Raw genomic sequence first — 15515 nt, 5'->3', positions numbered from 1 at the left:
TTTTAGTCCTCAAATTAAGCTATCTTGTCAGTAATTGATTTAAACCATGAGTCCCAAGAACTGGTTTAAATCTTGACATCTAAAAATGGATATTAAAATCTTTTTTCCTAAAAGATTCTAGATACTGAAAGAATTCTTGGCTTTAATGAGCTGTTGCCATTTCATTCAATCAACCAGTGTTTTATTTATAGAATAGCTACCACAGGCAAGGAGCCCTGTAGGGTACATAAAAATGAAGCAGACAAGTCCCTGGAATGGAGCAGGGGAAGAGAACATGCCGAGTATGACAAGGCAGTAAGCAGGGGCTGGGATAAATGCGGTGGCACCATGCGCTATTACAGCTCACTCATTTATGCATTTGTGCATTCATTCATGCAACACATATCGGGTGCTTCCTCTACCAGGAACAATTCTAGAAGCAGAGGAACATGGCCCCCACTCTCATGAAGTTATGGTCCAAAAGAGGAGAGAGACAATGATCAAATATAATCACATCTATGCACAGAGGACAGATGCGCAATTCTGAGGAGGCACTGAGGATGGTGATCTGGCCTGGTCAAGAAAAAGCAGTTGACCAAGGCAGCTTTGGCCTGAACTATTATGAAGAGTTCCCTGGGCACAGAATGAAACCACAAATGCAAAGGTGCTGTGGGCCCCAGGTGCGTAGGGAGCACTTGGGACTGAAAGAAAACTAGTGGGCCTAGAGCAGAAATAACACGAGTCATGCTGGATGAAGCTGGGGGACAGGCAGGGCCCAGATCATGAGGGGCTCTTCAGGCCACGGGAAGGATTTTGGCTTTTATTAGGAGAGCAATGAGAAGACACCTGAGGGTTAAGAAGGGAGCAGTGAGGTCAGATTGAATTTTGAAAAGATGAATCACTTTGCTTACTTGATTTGAGAACAAATATGGCGGGAAAAGAAGAGCAGAATGATTCAGGAAACACATGATGTTTGTTTAGATAACGGTGGTCAAAATAAGCGAGTTTATAGATTTGAAATATTTAGGCAATAAGATAGCCAACACTGGTGATCACTGTTTTAAGAAAGGGGCAGGCAAAGGAGAAGTATCAATGAGAGATGACTGCTATGTGTGTGGCACTGGATGGAAGGTGGTGCTAGTCCCCGAGAGAGCAAACACGAGAAAAGAGCAGGTCTGGGGGGAAGGGAAGAGAGATCATGAGAGTGATCATGGATATGTCGGGTCTGAATAGCAGGATGCAGCTAGGTAGATGGGTCTGCAGGTAAGAGGTGAAATATATGTGTGGGTTTCATCTGCGTAGAGGTGGTCACCAAAGCCACAGGAGTAGGAGAGACTGGAGAGGGAGAATATATAAAACGAGAAAAGGAGGAGGCGTGGGGCCAACCCTCGAGGACTCTGACATTTAATGGCCTAATAACCATCAGAGAGATAAAGAACCACTTGAGAGCTAGGAGGAAAACCAAATGAGCATGGCACCACGGAAGCCCTGGCTAGACTGTCTTCTAAGAAGTGACATGGTCAGTGTCGAATGCTGCTGCAAGGTGAAGTAAGATGGTGGATCTCGTGACACTGGCAAGGGTGTGTGTGTGGTGGGGGAAGCTAAAGCAAATCTGAAATGAGTTGAGTGTGACACGGAAGCAATGAAATAAACCCATCTTCCAAACCGGCTCAACTGGGTGTGGACGACAGGACGGGAGAGCAGGGCAAATGGACATGAGTCTGTGTGGAGGTTGGTTTTGGTTTTTATTTATTTATTTATTTATTTATTTATTTATTTATTTATTTTTTAGAGAGCGAGCGAGCGAGAAACAGCATCTCAGAGGGGAGAGGGTCAGAGGGAGAAGCAGGCTCCCCACTGAGCCGGGAGCCCGATGTGGGACTCGATCCCAGGACCCTGGGATCATGACTCAAGCCGAAGGCAGACGCTTAACCATCTGAGCCACCCAGGCGCCCTTGGTTTTTATTTTTAATAGGAGAAAATGAAGAGTGTCTAAAAGCCTGCAGAAAGGGTTTCTTTCCTAGGGAAATGTCAGCTATGAAGGGCAGAGAGAGGAAAGGAGGAGGATGATGCCGAGGAGGGCGCTGGGGTACGTTGCAAGGACAAGTGGAGGTACTGGCCTGGGAGGAAAGGAAGGTAAAAATGTCTCTATTGCAACATGAGGGAAGAAGGAAAGGGTGGGAGGAGACGGTTGATACCTAGAACAGAGAGCCCTGTCAGATGTGAAGTCGATGGTGAGGCCACCAGCTAAAAAGAGTAGAAAAGATCTGAAATGGGTCAGTGAAGAAAGAAGGAGAGCAGAGTGAGAAAAAAAGGGCTGTGTAGAGATCATCTGAGGTGAGAAATCAGTAAAGCACGGAGGACTGTGATGATGACTTTTGTGTAGCCGTGAAGAGGCGTATTGTCATGTTGGTTTACATCCAACTGAGCTTTAGCCAGATTTTTTTAATGGAATGCTGAGGTTTTGTCTTGAGAAATGAAAACTGAGCTAGAAGATAGACAAGTAAATCCATTTTCAATTGAGGAGTCTAAGACTAGAATAAGCACACTAAGGTTTCCCATAAATTTTACTAATCAAACTTAATCTAAGTATGTGATTAAGTTCTGTTCTTAAATTCAACTCTTATTTTCTTTCAAAATAATCTCAGAAAATCTCACCCAAACTGATTCTTTAACATTTTACATCTACATAATAAGGAAAAATAAAAAATAAGATGACCTAAATGCAAATCTGACATATGTGTAACTGAAGTTCTCTTTTTTGTCAATATAGGCTACACCTATTATAAAGATATCTCAATCCTGGGAACTGAAAATCATAAAAAAAAGTGGACAGTCATAATTTCAAATTTTGGGTGGCAAAGAACAAACAACATCAGAACGTATGAGTTATTATTTTTTTCCTACCGTATTCACACTTCTTTTTTCCAGTAGTATTCGAAATAAATTAGCTGTAACCTTGTTATCATGGACACCTTGCTCAAGGCCGCGATTATCATCTTGCATGAGTCTTCGATCCATGATAACTTCAATCTGACCTAACAAACAAACAAACAAACTGGCCAGAGTTATTTAATACAAACATCCAGTGACAATCACGTAAGTTTAGGCACGGTCCTGATTTAAGCCAAGGAGACAGATCCATATAGCCCAAAGTACCAAGGGCTTTCTCAAAACAGCTAGGATAAATGCAAAAAACAGGACTTCATTTCCATTCTTCTTCATAAATGTCTGGTAAAATTTGGTAAGAAATTTAAAAATGAGACAGATCAAAACTTAAGTGAAATTTAAAAAGAATTAATCTGAAGAGTAAATTATGTCCTCTAAAATTTTTAGTGGTAGCACCTGGAATTTAAAAACATTTACGAGGTTCATTAGGAAACATACATCACACAAGGAGTAACAAGGCAAATACAGATGTGTAGAATCTAAAAAGGATTTGAAAGACTAAGCGTTTAGGTTACTTGGTATCTGGTGATTCTCTGAAGAAACCCCAGGATTTGGAGACACCCAGCACATACCCCCTTCCCTCCCTGGTATTAAGTTAGTGGCATCAACTATCCTCTCTCCTCCAGTTCAAGAAGAGGTCATATTTGGTTCCTTCATTGGCTGTGCAATAATTCCACACCTCCTCTAGTTTAAGTTGTAAGCTAAGAGTTGGGCTATGAGACTACAAACTAAAAAAACCCTATCCAAAACAAAGCAAAAAACCACCCAGAGCCACAGTCATATATTTACACTAAAAAAAACCCTAGTCATACATAAAAATATATGCATATTCATCCATCCACTCATTCACATTTGTTACAGTACTAAATGATCTTTTGGCATAAAAGAGCAATACATAAAATATTTTAATAACTATTATTTTTACACAGTCAATCCAACTCTGTTTAGTTCTTTCTTCTCAATTTAGGTACCCAGTACATAAAACGGCCAGTGATGGTCAGAATTTTCGTTGCTACTACCTCCATATTTATTTTAGAACACAACTGTCTAGAATGTGCTCCTCAGGCACTGGGACGAATTGGCCATCTAGAGCTTGATCATGTCACACCCAATGAGTACATCAATCTCTTGGCAGTTTCTCTCTTCTCCCTGCCTCCAAATGTTAGCCCTCATAATATGTGACACTCAGTAAATCTCCTGGGCTGTACTCAAATTGTTCTTCTGTTTGTAGGTACTGAAATGCTAGGGTGCTTGGCTGTCTGTAGCAGGGGCACCTGGGCCAGGTGTGACTCTTGAGCCCCTCATTTTTAAACGTTGCCTTAAATTCTCAAAGCTGGGTCCTTAAATAGGGAACTAGACATTAGGACTGGAGCAATCATGGAATAGACAGTTATGTCACTTCCCTTGACAAAGGCAAGCTGAGAAATAAAGCTCCTCTGTCCCTAAACCACATTTAGGAATTTTATGTGAAGTTGTCCAATCTATAAATAGTTGACTTAATTTTTTAAAAATCAAAACATATGGAGTGCCTGGGTGGCTCAGTCATTAAGCGGCTGCCTTCAGCTCAGGTCATGGTCCCGGGGTCCCGGGATCGAGCCCTGTATCGTGCTCCCTGCTCCCTGGGAAGCCTGCTTCTCCCTCTCCCACTCCCCCTGCTTGTGTTCCCTCTCTCGCTGTCTCTCTCTTTCTCTGTCAAATAAATGAATAAAATCTTCAGAAAAAATAAAAATAAAAACATAAAAAATTCCAGACTCCTGGGCTCTTCAGAAGCAGAAAACTTTGGCAACCCTGGGCCCCTTTCCCCATGGTGACAACAACCTGGCGCTGAGCAGCGGCTGCCCCACCGTTCACTGGGAATGGTGTGCCCCAGTTTGCCGAAGCCCCACCACTCCCCGCTGCATCCCTGACGTGAGGCCATTATTATTTTTCTAACAGCGTTAATGTCTTTATGGCATCATCTCATGAGTCTGTGTAATGAAAGCCACAAAAAAAGATGAGTAGTATGCTTTTTTGTGTGGGTGGACATATGGAATGTATGTATATGCCCAATTAAAAAAGTGGGTTTGTGGCAAAGGGTACGTCAGGTACCTGCACACCTTTATTATCTGCCTGGCTCCTTAAGACACTTGTCTTAGCAACTCTTAATATGTAAGAAAGAGGAGCAATTTGACTACATATAAATGATAATGAAAAAATATGTATTATAAAGGACATACGCCTCTCCATAGAAGGTTTTATAAAAATTAATCTGTGTTTATGATTTATTTTCTCTTTCCATCTTGTTCTATCTTTTGGAATCCTTAAAGTTGTGTCTGTCACCTCTTTATCTGCCTAGCTGTATCATTTCAACTCCCTTTCTTCTTTCGGGTAGAAGTGCCCTAGAACGATATGATTCAGAGAAGGACCTAGGTTTGAACTGTTACGTCCCGCCTTTGCGAACTTAGGCAACTCTGGGAATTTCTAACTTTTACCCCAGCTCCCTCTCCTCTTTGGCTTCTGGGAGAGTTTCCACAGCCATTCCATTATGACAATGACAGAGGCTTGTGCAAACAATGAGCTATCAGGAGAGAAAAATTATCTTTAAGAAGCAATGGTTTCATGGAGTTTTAGGTCCCTCATTCTTCATCAGAAGATTGAAGAAATACATTATTTTATGTTATTCTCACAAAACCAAAATTAACTAATAGCTGGTGTCTGAAGATGATAATTAATAATATGACCAACAGAAAAATTATACGTTTGGAACTGAAACTTGTAAGAGCAAAAAAGAATCCAAACAATACGCACCACTTTTCAAACTTGAAACCCCTAAAGACTGAGCTGAGAGTAATGTCAAGCGATGCTTGGTATCCTGTATATAGGCCATTGTAGTCATCGGATAGACATTTGCTTGAAGAGGTAATTTGCTCATTGTCATTCTAGGCTGAATCTGTAAGACCAAACAGTTCACTTTAAAAAAAAGAAATCAAGTGATATTTACAGATGTACTTTAAAAAATTAGTACTGACTATAGATGACTTTTCTTCCAAAAAGAAAAAGGTATAGCTTCCTTTCTTGTTCAAAGGAAGAGCTAATTTAGGAATTAAAACAGTCTTTCAAACAATATGAAAAAAAAAAAAATAAGGGGGATCTTAGAAAACTTTTAGGTGAGAAAGGTAGAACTTATCCAGGTTCTTAAAATAGGCATTCCTATTTAAATTCAGAATAAAAATCCTTAACAAAAGTCTTCTAGCTTTCCAATATTTGCATAAAACAAATTATAAAGGTATTAAGTATTCATTTCTCATCTAAATCTAACATACTGCTTTTGTAATGAATGCTAAGCATAATAGCTCTCTATCCCCTTACAAAAAATATCTCTTATAATTCTTGAATCAGTTTTAATAAATACCACAGATCCCCTCATCAAATCCTCTAACATATTACATTAAAATAATCAAATTAATATTTATATTTAAAAACTCTTCAGTGCTTATTCTTCCTGTTTAGTGTCAATGTAGGTAGTTCCATATTTTAATTTTTCTTGGTCTAGTATGTGAATGCATGAAATACATTATTTTATTTTTTGACCGAAAATTTACTAAGCTGGTTGAGGCTGAGGAGAGTCCCTCAAACCTCAGGAGGAAACATCAAACAGAGACTTTGTTATGAGGTATCTTATTCACACCACATAAAAATGACATCTCTCCTGTTCAGCTCATGCAAGTCTGACATGACACTCAAGAAGGAAAGGAGTACAAAGTTAATGTAATAGTATTGAGTGCCCATTATAACGAGACAAAGTACTGGGCATTCACAAATATGATCTTTAATCTTTACAACAACCCTGTAGTGCATCCTTCAACTTACTGGTTGTACTGAATAGTGTCCCCCAAATTCATGGTCATCCATAACCTGTGAATGTGATTTTGTTTTGAAATAGGATCTCTACAGACATAAGGTATAGTGGATTAGGGTGGGCTCTAATCCAAGGGCTGGTGTCCTTCTAAGCGGGAAACCTGGACACGAAAGGACACACACGGCAACAAAGGAGAATACGACAGGGACTCTGGGACAGCAGAGGCAGACAGTGGAGTGATGGGTCTACAAGCCCATCAGAAGCCACAACAAGCAAGGAAGAGTATTTCCCTAGAGCCTCTGGAGGGAGTGTGGCCCTGAAGACATCTTGATTTTGGACTTCTGGTGTCCAGAACTATGACAGAATAAATTCTTGTTGTTCTAAGCCACCCAGTTTGTGGTAATTTGTATCACAGGCCCAGGAAATTATGAACCTGAAGAAACAATTGCAAAATGTTAAAAAAAGAAAGAAAGAAAGAAAAAAGAAGAGATAGTTTCGAAGAATTTTCCATTTCTCCTTTCCAATCCGGATCTTCCCAATCAAATTAACTTGTATACTCACTGAAAAGGACATTCACACTGTCATGACTATAGGGCTGCCACCCTCACTCCCTACCTGTTGGTCTAGATTTCTAGTTTTGCTCAAGGACTACTCTTTCCAAGGCTTAAAAAATGGCCTATTTTAGAAGCAGAAATATTTAGGTCATAAATTTAGAAATTTAGAAGTTTAGAAATAGTATTTTCCCATTTATTCAAATGCTCGATCCTTGAAAAGAAAATTCACATGTTTATTCACTTTTACTAAGTTTTTTTCATTCATGTATACACCCACACATACAAATAATTGCTTTTGTAAGATTTTAAGAAAAGAGTTTCTTTTGTACACAAGGAAAATGAATCACCATAAAGTCAGGGCTTCATTTGAAAACCAAACAGCTGTGGTAGAATTAACATGTAAATTCAAAGTGTATAATGCAATTTTTATGCTTTGGAAAAGGTTTAAATTTAACCTTTGCAGGAAATTGTAGAAGAGAAAATTATCACAATCCCTTCCACTCATCCCAGTTGAAAATCAGACAAAGTAAAAGCATTTGTTGTGAAATTATTTCTATTCATAGCCAGAAATTTCTAAAATGCTAATGTCTCAAAAACATGCTAATGTTTTTAGTAGTAGTATTTCAAAGCTATGTTGTCACACACATATACTCGGAATATAGAAATTTATGTAACAATCAAAAGAGCCCTATTAAATTAGAGAGCTAACAATCTGAAAAAAATTGAGTCAATTTTCTCATTACTATTTCAAACTATTTTGTGAACATTTTGATTAAATACATACCTGCCCACATTTCTATATATGTGCTTGTATTTCTTTGTCTATGTATATGTACACAAGCGTGTGCATAAGGTAAATACACATACATTATTGATAAAAAGAGGGAAAGAGTTTTCCTGAAATTTAAAAGAGCCCATTATTACATTATACATTTAAAAGTATATATGTAATAAATTAAATACACACATACCATTTCTTTATGAGGGGAAAAATACATACTCCACCAATCCCTAATTATGTTTCCTTTCTATTAAACAAATTCAGATATATTTTGGTGTCAAGGCATTTAACATGCAAATGGTCACCAAATCTGCCTTTGAAAAAACTACCTCCGTAAATCAGATGCTCTACAAACCAATCTCTCAAATATCTGTTCTAACTTTGGACATCTGGTTGAATATAGAACCTACAAGTACCTGTTAAAATTCAGTTTTCCTTTAGAAATAATTTGTAAACTTAAGCATATTTTTCAAAGGATCCAAAATTAACTGGCCCACTACCATATATAAAAGTTACACACTAACACAGCTATTACTTAGACATTTTAAAGGAAAATTACCTGATATCCATTCAGGTCAGTATAAAATTTGTTTTGACTGTTTATGCTAGAAGAAATTCTCATTGCAATCTCACGGTTATGTTCTTTTCGGATGTCCACGATATTGGACACTTCCACAGACTGTCCATCTATTCCTAAATTTAAAAGAATATATATGTTAATAGAAATTTATTGCTCCACTTTTCTTATACTGTACAGAACTTCCAGAGTGACATACATTTTCCTGTTTTCTATTCCTATCTTCACCATTTTTCATGCTAACTGTGCCACCGTTCACCTTTTTCTTTCTTTCTTTTTTTTTTTTTTTTTTTTACACTGTCAGTAGAAAACATTTACTCCGGAGCACATGTAACTCAACAGAAGGATGAAGAGCTTGGGATGAGATAAACGCAGATGAAATATAACATGCAAATGATTCTCCAATGAGTTCTGGAGGGAAAAGAGAACATTAAATGAGAAAAGGTCAGCCCCACTCCAGGCCAGGCCGCCTGTCACGTGTACGGCCATTCTCCAACAGAGCCACGTGAGCCTACTTCTTCACGGCTCGCCTTCCGCACTGGAAATCTGAAGCAGTGAGATCTACACTCTGTTGGTTCAAGAGACAGTCTATTACTGCCCATGATCTATAATCTAGGAAAAGAGACACGAGATCCAATGAGATGCTTTATGGCTAAAATGGATATTATCATATTAGTATTTGTGGAGTACAATCTGGACAGCTCCCCAGAAGTTAAATCAATTTTTTTTTTTTTAAGATTTTATTTATTTATTTGACAGAGAGAGACAGCGAGAGAGGGAACACAAGCAGGGGGAGTGGGAGAGGGAGAAGCAGGCTTCCCGCCGAGCAGGGAGCCCGATGCGGGGCTCGATCCCAGGACCCTGGGATCATGACCTGAGCCGAAGGCAGCCGCTTAACCGACTGAGCCACCCAGGCGCCCCAAGTTAAATCAATTTTCATTGAGTTTGGTATCTCTTAGGACTCCTTGTTATGGAGTGATTCATTTTGTCCTTTGCTATATAAAGCAGAGGACAGCTTGAAGAAGTCCCAGATGTATCAAACATTTATTTTTTTGGATAAGCCTAAACTTTTCACTAATTTCTATCTGTCATGCCACCCTAACTATATCTTCTGGTCCTGAGTGAAGCCTTGGGTCTATTTCCGAGACGGAGAGGGGAGTTATGGAGAAATCCAACACTCCTAATACAGACTGAGTATGTAGAAGAGATACTGGATCTTCTACAAAAGAGCAATCAGGAAAGCAAGCAATCAAAAGAAGAAAGACTGGCCCTATCCTATTTCATACGGCAGAAGGTTTTTAAGGTTCTAAGAGCCCTGGACACGTAACTGCAGTTGTCAGTCGTTACCCACCAGGCCTCACACACACTCTGTCACAGCGTGCTGATCACCAGGACACTCTTTAGACAAAGAGGTCTATGTAAAGAGAAATGGGGAGTGGGAGAAGGGAGTAAGGAGGACTTTTTCTGGAAGCCAAGAAGAATCCCCAGGGCTTAGAGAAGGTGAAAGCAAGCAGTTAAAGGAAGGAAGTTTGAATCGGTGGGACTTGTGGAAAATAATGAAAATGCAGCTAGCTGAGGCACTATAGGTTTATGTGAGAAGTACACCGGAAATTGTAAGACATCAATAGTAATATGCTGACAATACTAAATGGGCAGAAGCCTCCATCAACAGAATTTTCAGAATTCTCACAGAAGTTCTTTTCTGGGAGATGTTACTCTTCCAACTCGACAACCTCAGTCAGAGATGACTTCAGTTTCTTACTATGTTCATAAAGCTGTGATGAGCAGTATGACCTCATGTGTGGGGAAAGAAGGTCCTTTTCTTTTCCCTCCCACTTTATGGCCAGTCTGAACCACTAACCAGTAAAATATACATATAACTTTCCTTCTGACAATTACCAGATAACTGACCCAAATAGCTTCACTACTACTGGGAAGTTAAAAGAAAACAAAAATCACATCCACTGATGCCAGAACAACGGTGTTTTCTTTGACTAGGAAATGTATTACTTTCGATGCAAACTTTCCTTTCAGTAGGTTTATGTCAACCCCAATATCTTTCAAAGCCAATGAAACGTATATGGAATTCTAACAGACAAGCTTCCACAAATGAACCAAAGATGCCAAAAAACACAAAATACAGCATAGGGATGAAGTCCCCCATGAAGCATTCAGGAGAACACCTCATCTACTGGAGGCATTCATGGCTGTTTGGCACCACGTCCGTTTTCTCCTCTCTAGACTGGATATTCTCCCAGGGGGTCAATAGAGTACATGAAATGAAATAAAGTCTTTACAAAGGAGAGTGTCATTAATTTCAAGTCACGTATCTCTGGAAAACATTTACAAAAAACATGCTTCAAGAAAAAATAAATAATTTCACATTACCTCTGGCAATAATAAATTATTTCTGTTGAGAAAATGATCTTTCTTGAGCTCAGTATTATGCTCAGATCCGGTTGTGGCAACAAATGCTTAAGTCTCCTTTAAAAGGAGCCTCGATGTCCATTCACAGTTCAGCAAGACATCTGTGCCAGGACAGGCTTTTAAAGTAAGATCAAACCTAATACACTTATTATGAACAAACCAAATAAATCTTGTAATAGTAATCAAAGCAAGGAGGTATCCCTGAGTTATCAAAGGTAATTTATTACTTTTTAAAGAAGAATCTATGTGAGCGGGATAAAGGACTGCTACCTTTTCCTACTCTAGGTCAAGAATTCCCTAAAGTGTGCCATTCCCAAAGAAGCTCATGGGATTGAGGGGAGAACTCCCTGAGAAGCATGGGTATGAACCGATCGGTCTCAGTGACCTGCAGAATCTTTGCAGCAAAAGGTTCTTTTACCAAATTGGTTCCACCTGGGCATGGATGGCCAGGAATTTCTAAGCCCCTCTGGTTTTTCTTCAGTCCTGGGAAAGAAAACAGCTCCTACCTAACAAGCGTAGTCCAAAGAGGTGGGGGTGAGTTATGTCATTGATAAAGACAGAGAATTAAGTACTCCATTGCTGCTAACACCTCACACTCTGTCCCCAGAAAGAGAGAATGGAGATTATTTATCTTTATTAACAGAGGCAATGCAAGGTAAAAACAGAGCAAGTCCACAGGTGGAAAGCCATCATAGAGAAGCGGAAAGAGTCTTGCAGAACTCTGAAGTTTTGTTTTTTTTTTTCTCCTCCCTGGAGCCTGTTAGCTCCTTACAGATTGTCTTACACACCATCTCTGCATTCCAGTTTTTAACAATATTTTGGGGATGTAGTAGGTGCTGAATCACCATTAAAGAGAATGAGTTAAGATGGAAGAGGCTGTCCTTCATGATGCAGAAGTCAGCTGACATGGGAGGAAAGCAAACTAGGCCATGGACAGAGTTTAAATAGAAAGAAGGGAATAAGTACTTAGATTTTGAGCAAACACATGCATGTTAGAATGTAAGCTCCTCAAGCACTGGGACCATGTCTTATTTATCTTTATGCTCCCAGCACATAATAGGCAGATAGTGTTTGCTGAGTGACGGGCAGCAGCTACATGGAGGAATCAGCCAACAATTACTGAGTCCTCGCTATGTACCATATGCCCCGCCATATGCTTTACATACAGTTAACTCATTCAATCCTGACCCTAAGCCTAGGAGAACATACCTTGCCCCAGATCACAAGGCTGACAGAACCAGCACTAAGCCTCTTGGCCATCATGTCTCACTGGCAAATTGACCACTAGAGAATGTTAAAGTTACTTTGGGACCATGGATTGGAGAAGCTTTGCAGTGACTCTAAGTAGAAAGGAGACCTCCAGGTTATTTTTTAAGAAAGGGAGAGGGTACTGATCTGGGATCTGATATGCTGCAAGTGCTACCTAAAGGAGACAAATATAGTATCAGTAAAATAAAATAAAAATAATAAAAAATAATTATGGGACAGGCTTGCCAAAATACAAAACTTCTTTAAAACAATCCGAAATCTTTTCTTTAAAAATGTCACAGTCACTTTAGAAGCCAATAAAGTAATATATACTAATTAAAGACACTATGATCTCACGTATTTACCTAAGATGAACACTAATCTCAAGCACAAGCATGTTCACTGTGCACTGGTGCCAAGGGTAGAAATATGGGAAAATAGGCTAGATGCCCACCAACAGAAAAATGAATAATAAAACCAGTACATCCACGTTTTGGACTGCTCTGTAGCAAATGAATGAGGTAGCTCTCTGCCCCGGCAAGGAAAGATCTCTGATGCAAGAAGTGAATGGAGCATTTGTACAGTGTGATGAACTTTTTGCTAAAACCAAACACAATACTATACCTTTCTGCAGATATGCATGCAAGAGAGGTGTGTGTGAGAGAGAGAGAGAGGAGATAGAGAGAGAGAATGCAAGTGATCCGAGGGTGCACACAGGTATCTGATTACCTCTCTTGAGTAGTGGATAGAGACCACGCACAGATTCTAGAGGGATTTTACATTATATACATATACTATAATGTGTGACACTTTTGTCAAAAGAGTATACATATATATTATTTGTATACATAAAAATTATTATCTTTTTTATTCTATTTTTTTTAGATTTTATTTATTTGACAGAGAAAGACACAGCAAGAGAGGGAACACAAGCAGGCGGAGTGGGAGAGGGAGAAGCAGGCTTCCCGCTGAGCAGGGAGCACGATACGGGGCTCGATCCCAGAACCCCGGGACCATGACCTGAGCCGAAGGCAGACGCTTAACGACTGAGCCACCCAGGTGCCCCTGAACTTACCCAACTTAACCAGGAGTTGACACTTAGGGTTATTAACTAATACACACTGCTTCATTCAACACATAAACGACAATTCTCGCAACAATGATAAATTTAGTAGGCCAATATGGAGATGATGTTTCTAAAAAAGCAAATATTATCATTTTTAAAAACTGTACTCACATCTGAAAGTACCAAGAATAAAAATGGTAATAACTCCCATAACTAGATGACCTTTTTGTCCATGTTGACTTATTCAACTTGCCTATCCATTGTAAGATCTAATTTATCCTCTGAGGTACTTGCTGATTTCCAGGTCTACAGACCTGGAATTTACAACATTTACAAATGTTCATATTGACTATTTCTCCACAAGTGAAAATTTTAACATCTGCTTTCATGAATATAAATTTGAGTAAATTTCATTCCAAGTCTTGAATTTAAGAAAATGATGATGCACCACTTCGTTTCATTTCTAAAGCACTCGATAAATAACTACTACGACTTATTGATCAACTTATCATGAGCAAGGCACTAGTCTACATATTTTAGGCTTTTCATTTCAGTAATTCTTAAAATGACACAAAAGTAAATGCATAATAGGAAAAGTAGAGCATTTTGATTCCATGGATTGCAATTTTTGGTTAAAGATGACACCAATTAACTACAATATACTTGAAGACCTAGTAATAGAAAAAAACACACAATAACACTGAAAGCTGTCTCTTTTTTGTCCTATTAAGCATTGATTTTAAGAAACAATAGGTTTTTTGGAAGCTCTCTCTTGGAGGGAATAAAACATCTACATCAGTAACATTTTTTTAAATCCAAAACAGACAAGATCTAATGAAAGCACTTCCACGGGGAGTGAATAAAACAGCTCACAACACTGTAGAGCTTTCCTGTTCCCTTCCCAACGATCCAAGCTGGGGCTGGTCCAGGACAAGCGAGGGAAGAATGCTAGAATACTCATAATGGTCTGTTCGCATACTCTCCACACTGACAGTCACTCTGAACTTGCCTACTTCCCGCTCTCCCAAGCATGCTCCTTTCCAAGGTAGCTTAATGCAGGAAGCCTGGATTCTGTGTACAGAGGCAAGCAGTTCTTCCTTGTTTTTTTCTTTTTTTTTTTTAAATCACACTTTTACCGTTCCTTCTCTTGAATTAACAAAAAAGAATCAGTAGCATACCACTCATTCATCCTAACTCCAGTGGACGCTGAACAGAGACAATTTGCAATACTGGTGTTAGGTTGAACTTTAAGGCTGGGTAACAAATATTTTCCAAAACATGTGATTTTCTATTGTTTGCCTTCAACAAAACTGAAGGTGTATCTAATCAATTTGTCAGGCAGTAGATCATTAAAAATAATTGAAACTCAAGTTTGACAATAGACAATTCTGTGATTTATGGACCATAACTCATAAGGAGTTCAAGGGACTGAATGACATTCTTATAATAGAACTCCTTCCATTCCCACCTATTTATGGTAACATCATTTTTTTGCCTTACCTTTATAAAAACAAAAATTAAGAAGAAAATCGATGGTGAAACCTATCTCATTCTAGCAATAAGTAACATTCACCAATGGATACATGAACATATGGGGATACAAAGGGTAGAAACGATTCATCCACTGAGCGAAAAGTTTCCATTAAAGTTCATGAAATAAATGACCAAAATGGCAATATACAGGAGGCAGATGCTTAACGACTGAGCCACCCAGGTGCCCCTATACAGGGACTGTTTTGATCAACTGTATACTACTAATAATCTTTATAACTCAATCCAGAAAAAATTTAATACTTACTTTTAGGATGATAGAATTTTTAAACTTAATATACACATACATATGTATTTCATAAGAGTAATGAAAGGTTGATGAATAACAAGACTCTCAAGCATAAAAATATTACATTAAGATAAAATTCTGTGGAAGTAGAATGGAAATACGAGTTCAAGGAGAAAATAAGGATGTGAAATTTGACTGTTAAAGATCTTATTCAGGCCTTTTTAAAAATGCATGATTTGGAAATCAAATTGCTACTCACTGGATATGCTTATTTTAAAATGTCAATATTTATTATATTCCAGAAAAAAAATCTGCA

The 15515-nt window shown here is 38.7% G+C and overlaps 1 protein-coding gene across 1 annotated transcript in view; it reads right to left on the bottom strand.

Annotated features, from left to right (window-relative positions):
- MAN2A1 (mannosidase alpha class 2A member 1) overlaps window positions 1-15515 on the bottom strand; it is a 166283-nt gene that overhangs the window by 17616 nt on the left and 133152 nt on the right. Inside the window, exons 17-19 of the mRNA XM_021701469.1 lie at window positions 8661-8794; window positions 5716-5857; window positions 2887-3017 (exon numbers count right to left, since the gene is read on the bottom strand). Coding sequence (XP_021557144.1) covers window positions 2887-3017; window positions 5716-5857; window positions 8661-8794 — 407 coding nt within the window. The remainder of the gene's footprint in view (window positions 1-2886; window positions 3018-5715; window positions 5858-8660; window positions 8795-15515) is intronic.

The sequence above is a fragment of the Neomonachus schauinslandi genome, chromosome 7 (assembly GCF_002201575.2).
Source record: "Neomonachus schauinslandi chromosome 7, ASM220157v2, whole genome shotgun sequence".
NCBI classification, from domain to species: domain Eukaryota; kingdom Metazoa; phylum Chordata; class Mammalia; order Carnivora; family Phocidae; genus Neomonachus; species Neomonachus schauinslandi.
This window is presented reverse-complemented; position numbering and strand designations above follow the sequence as displayed.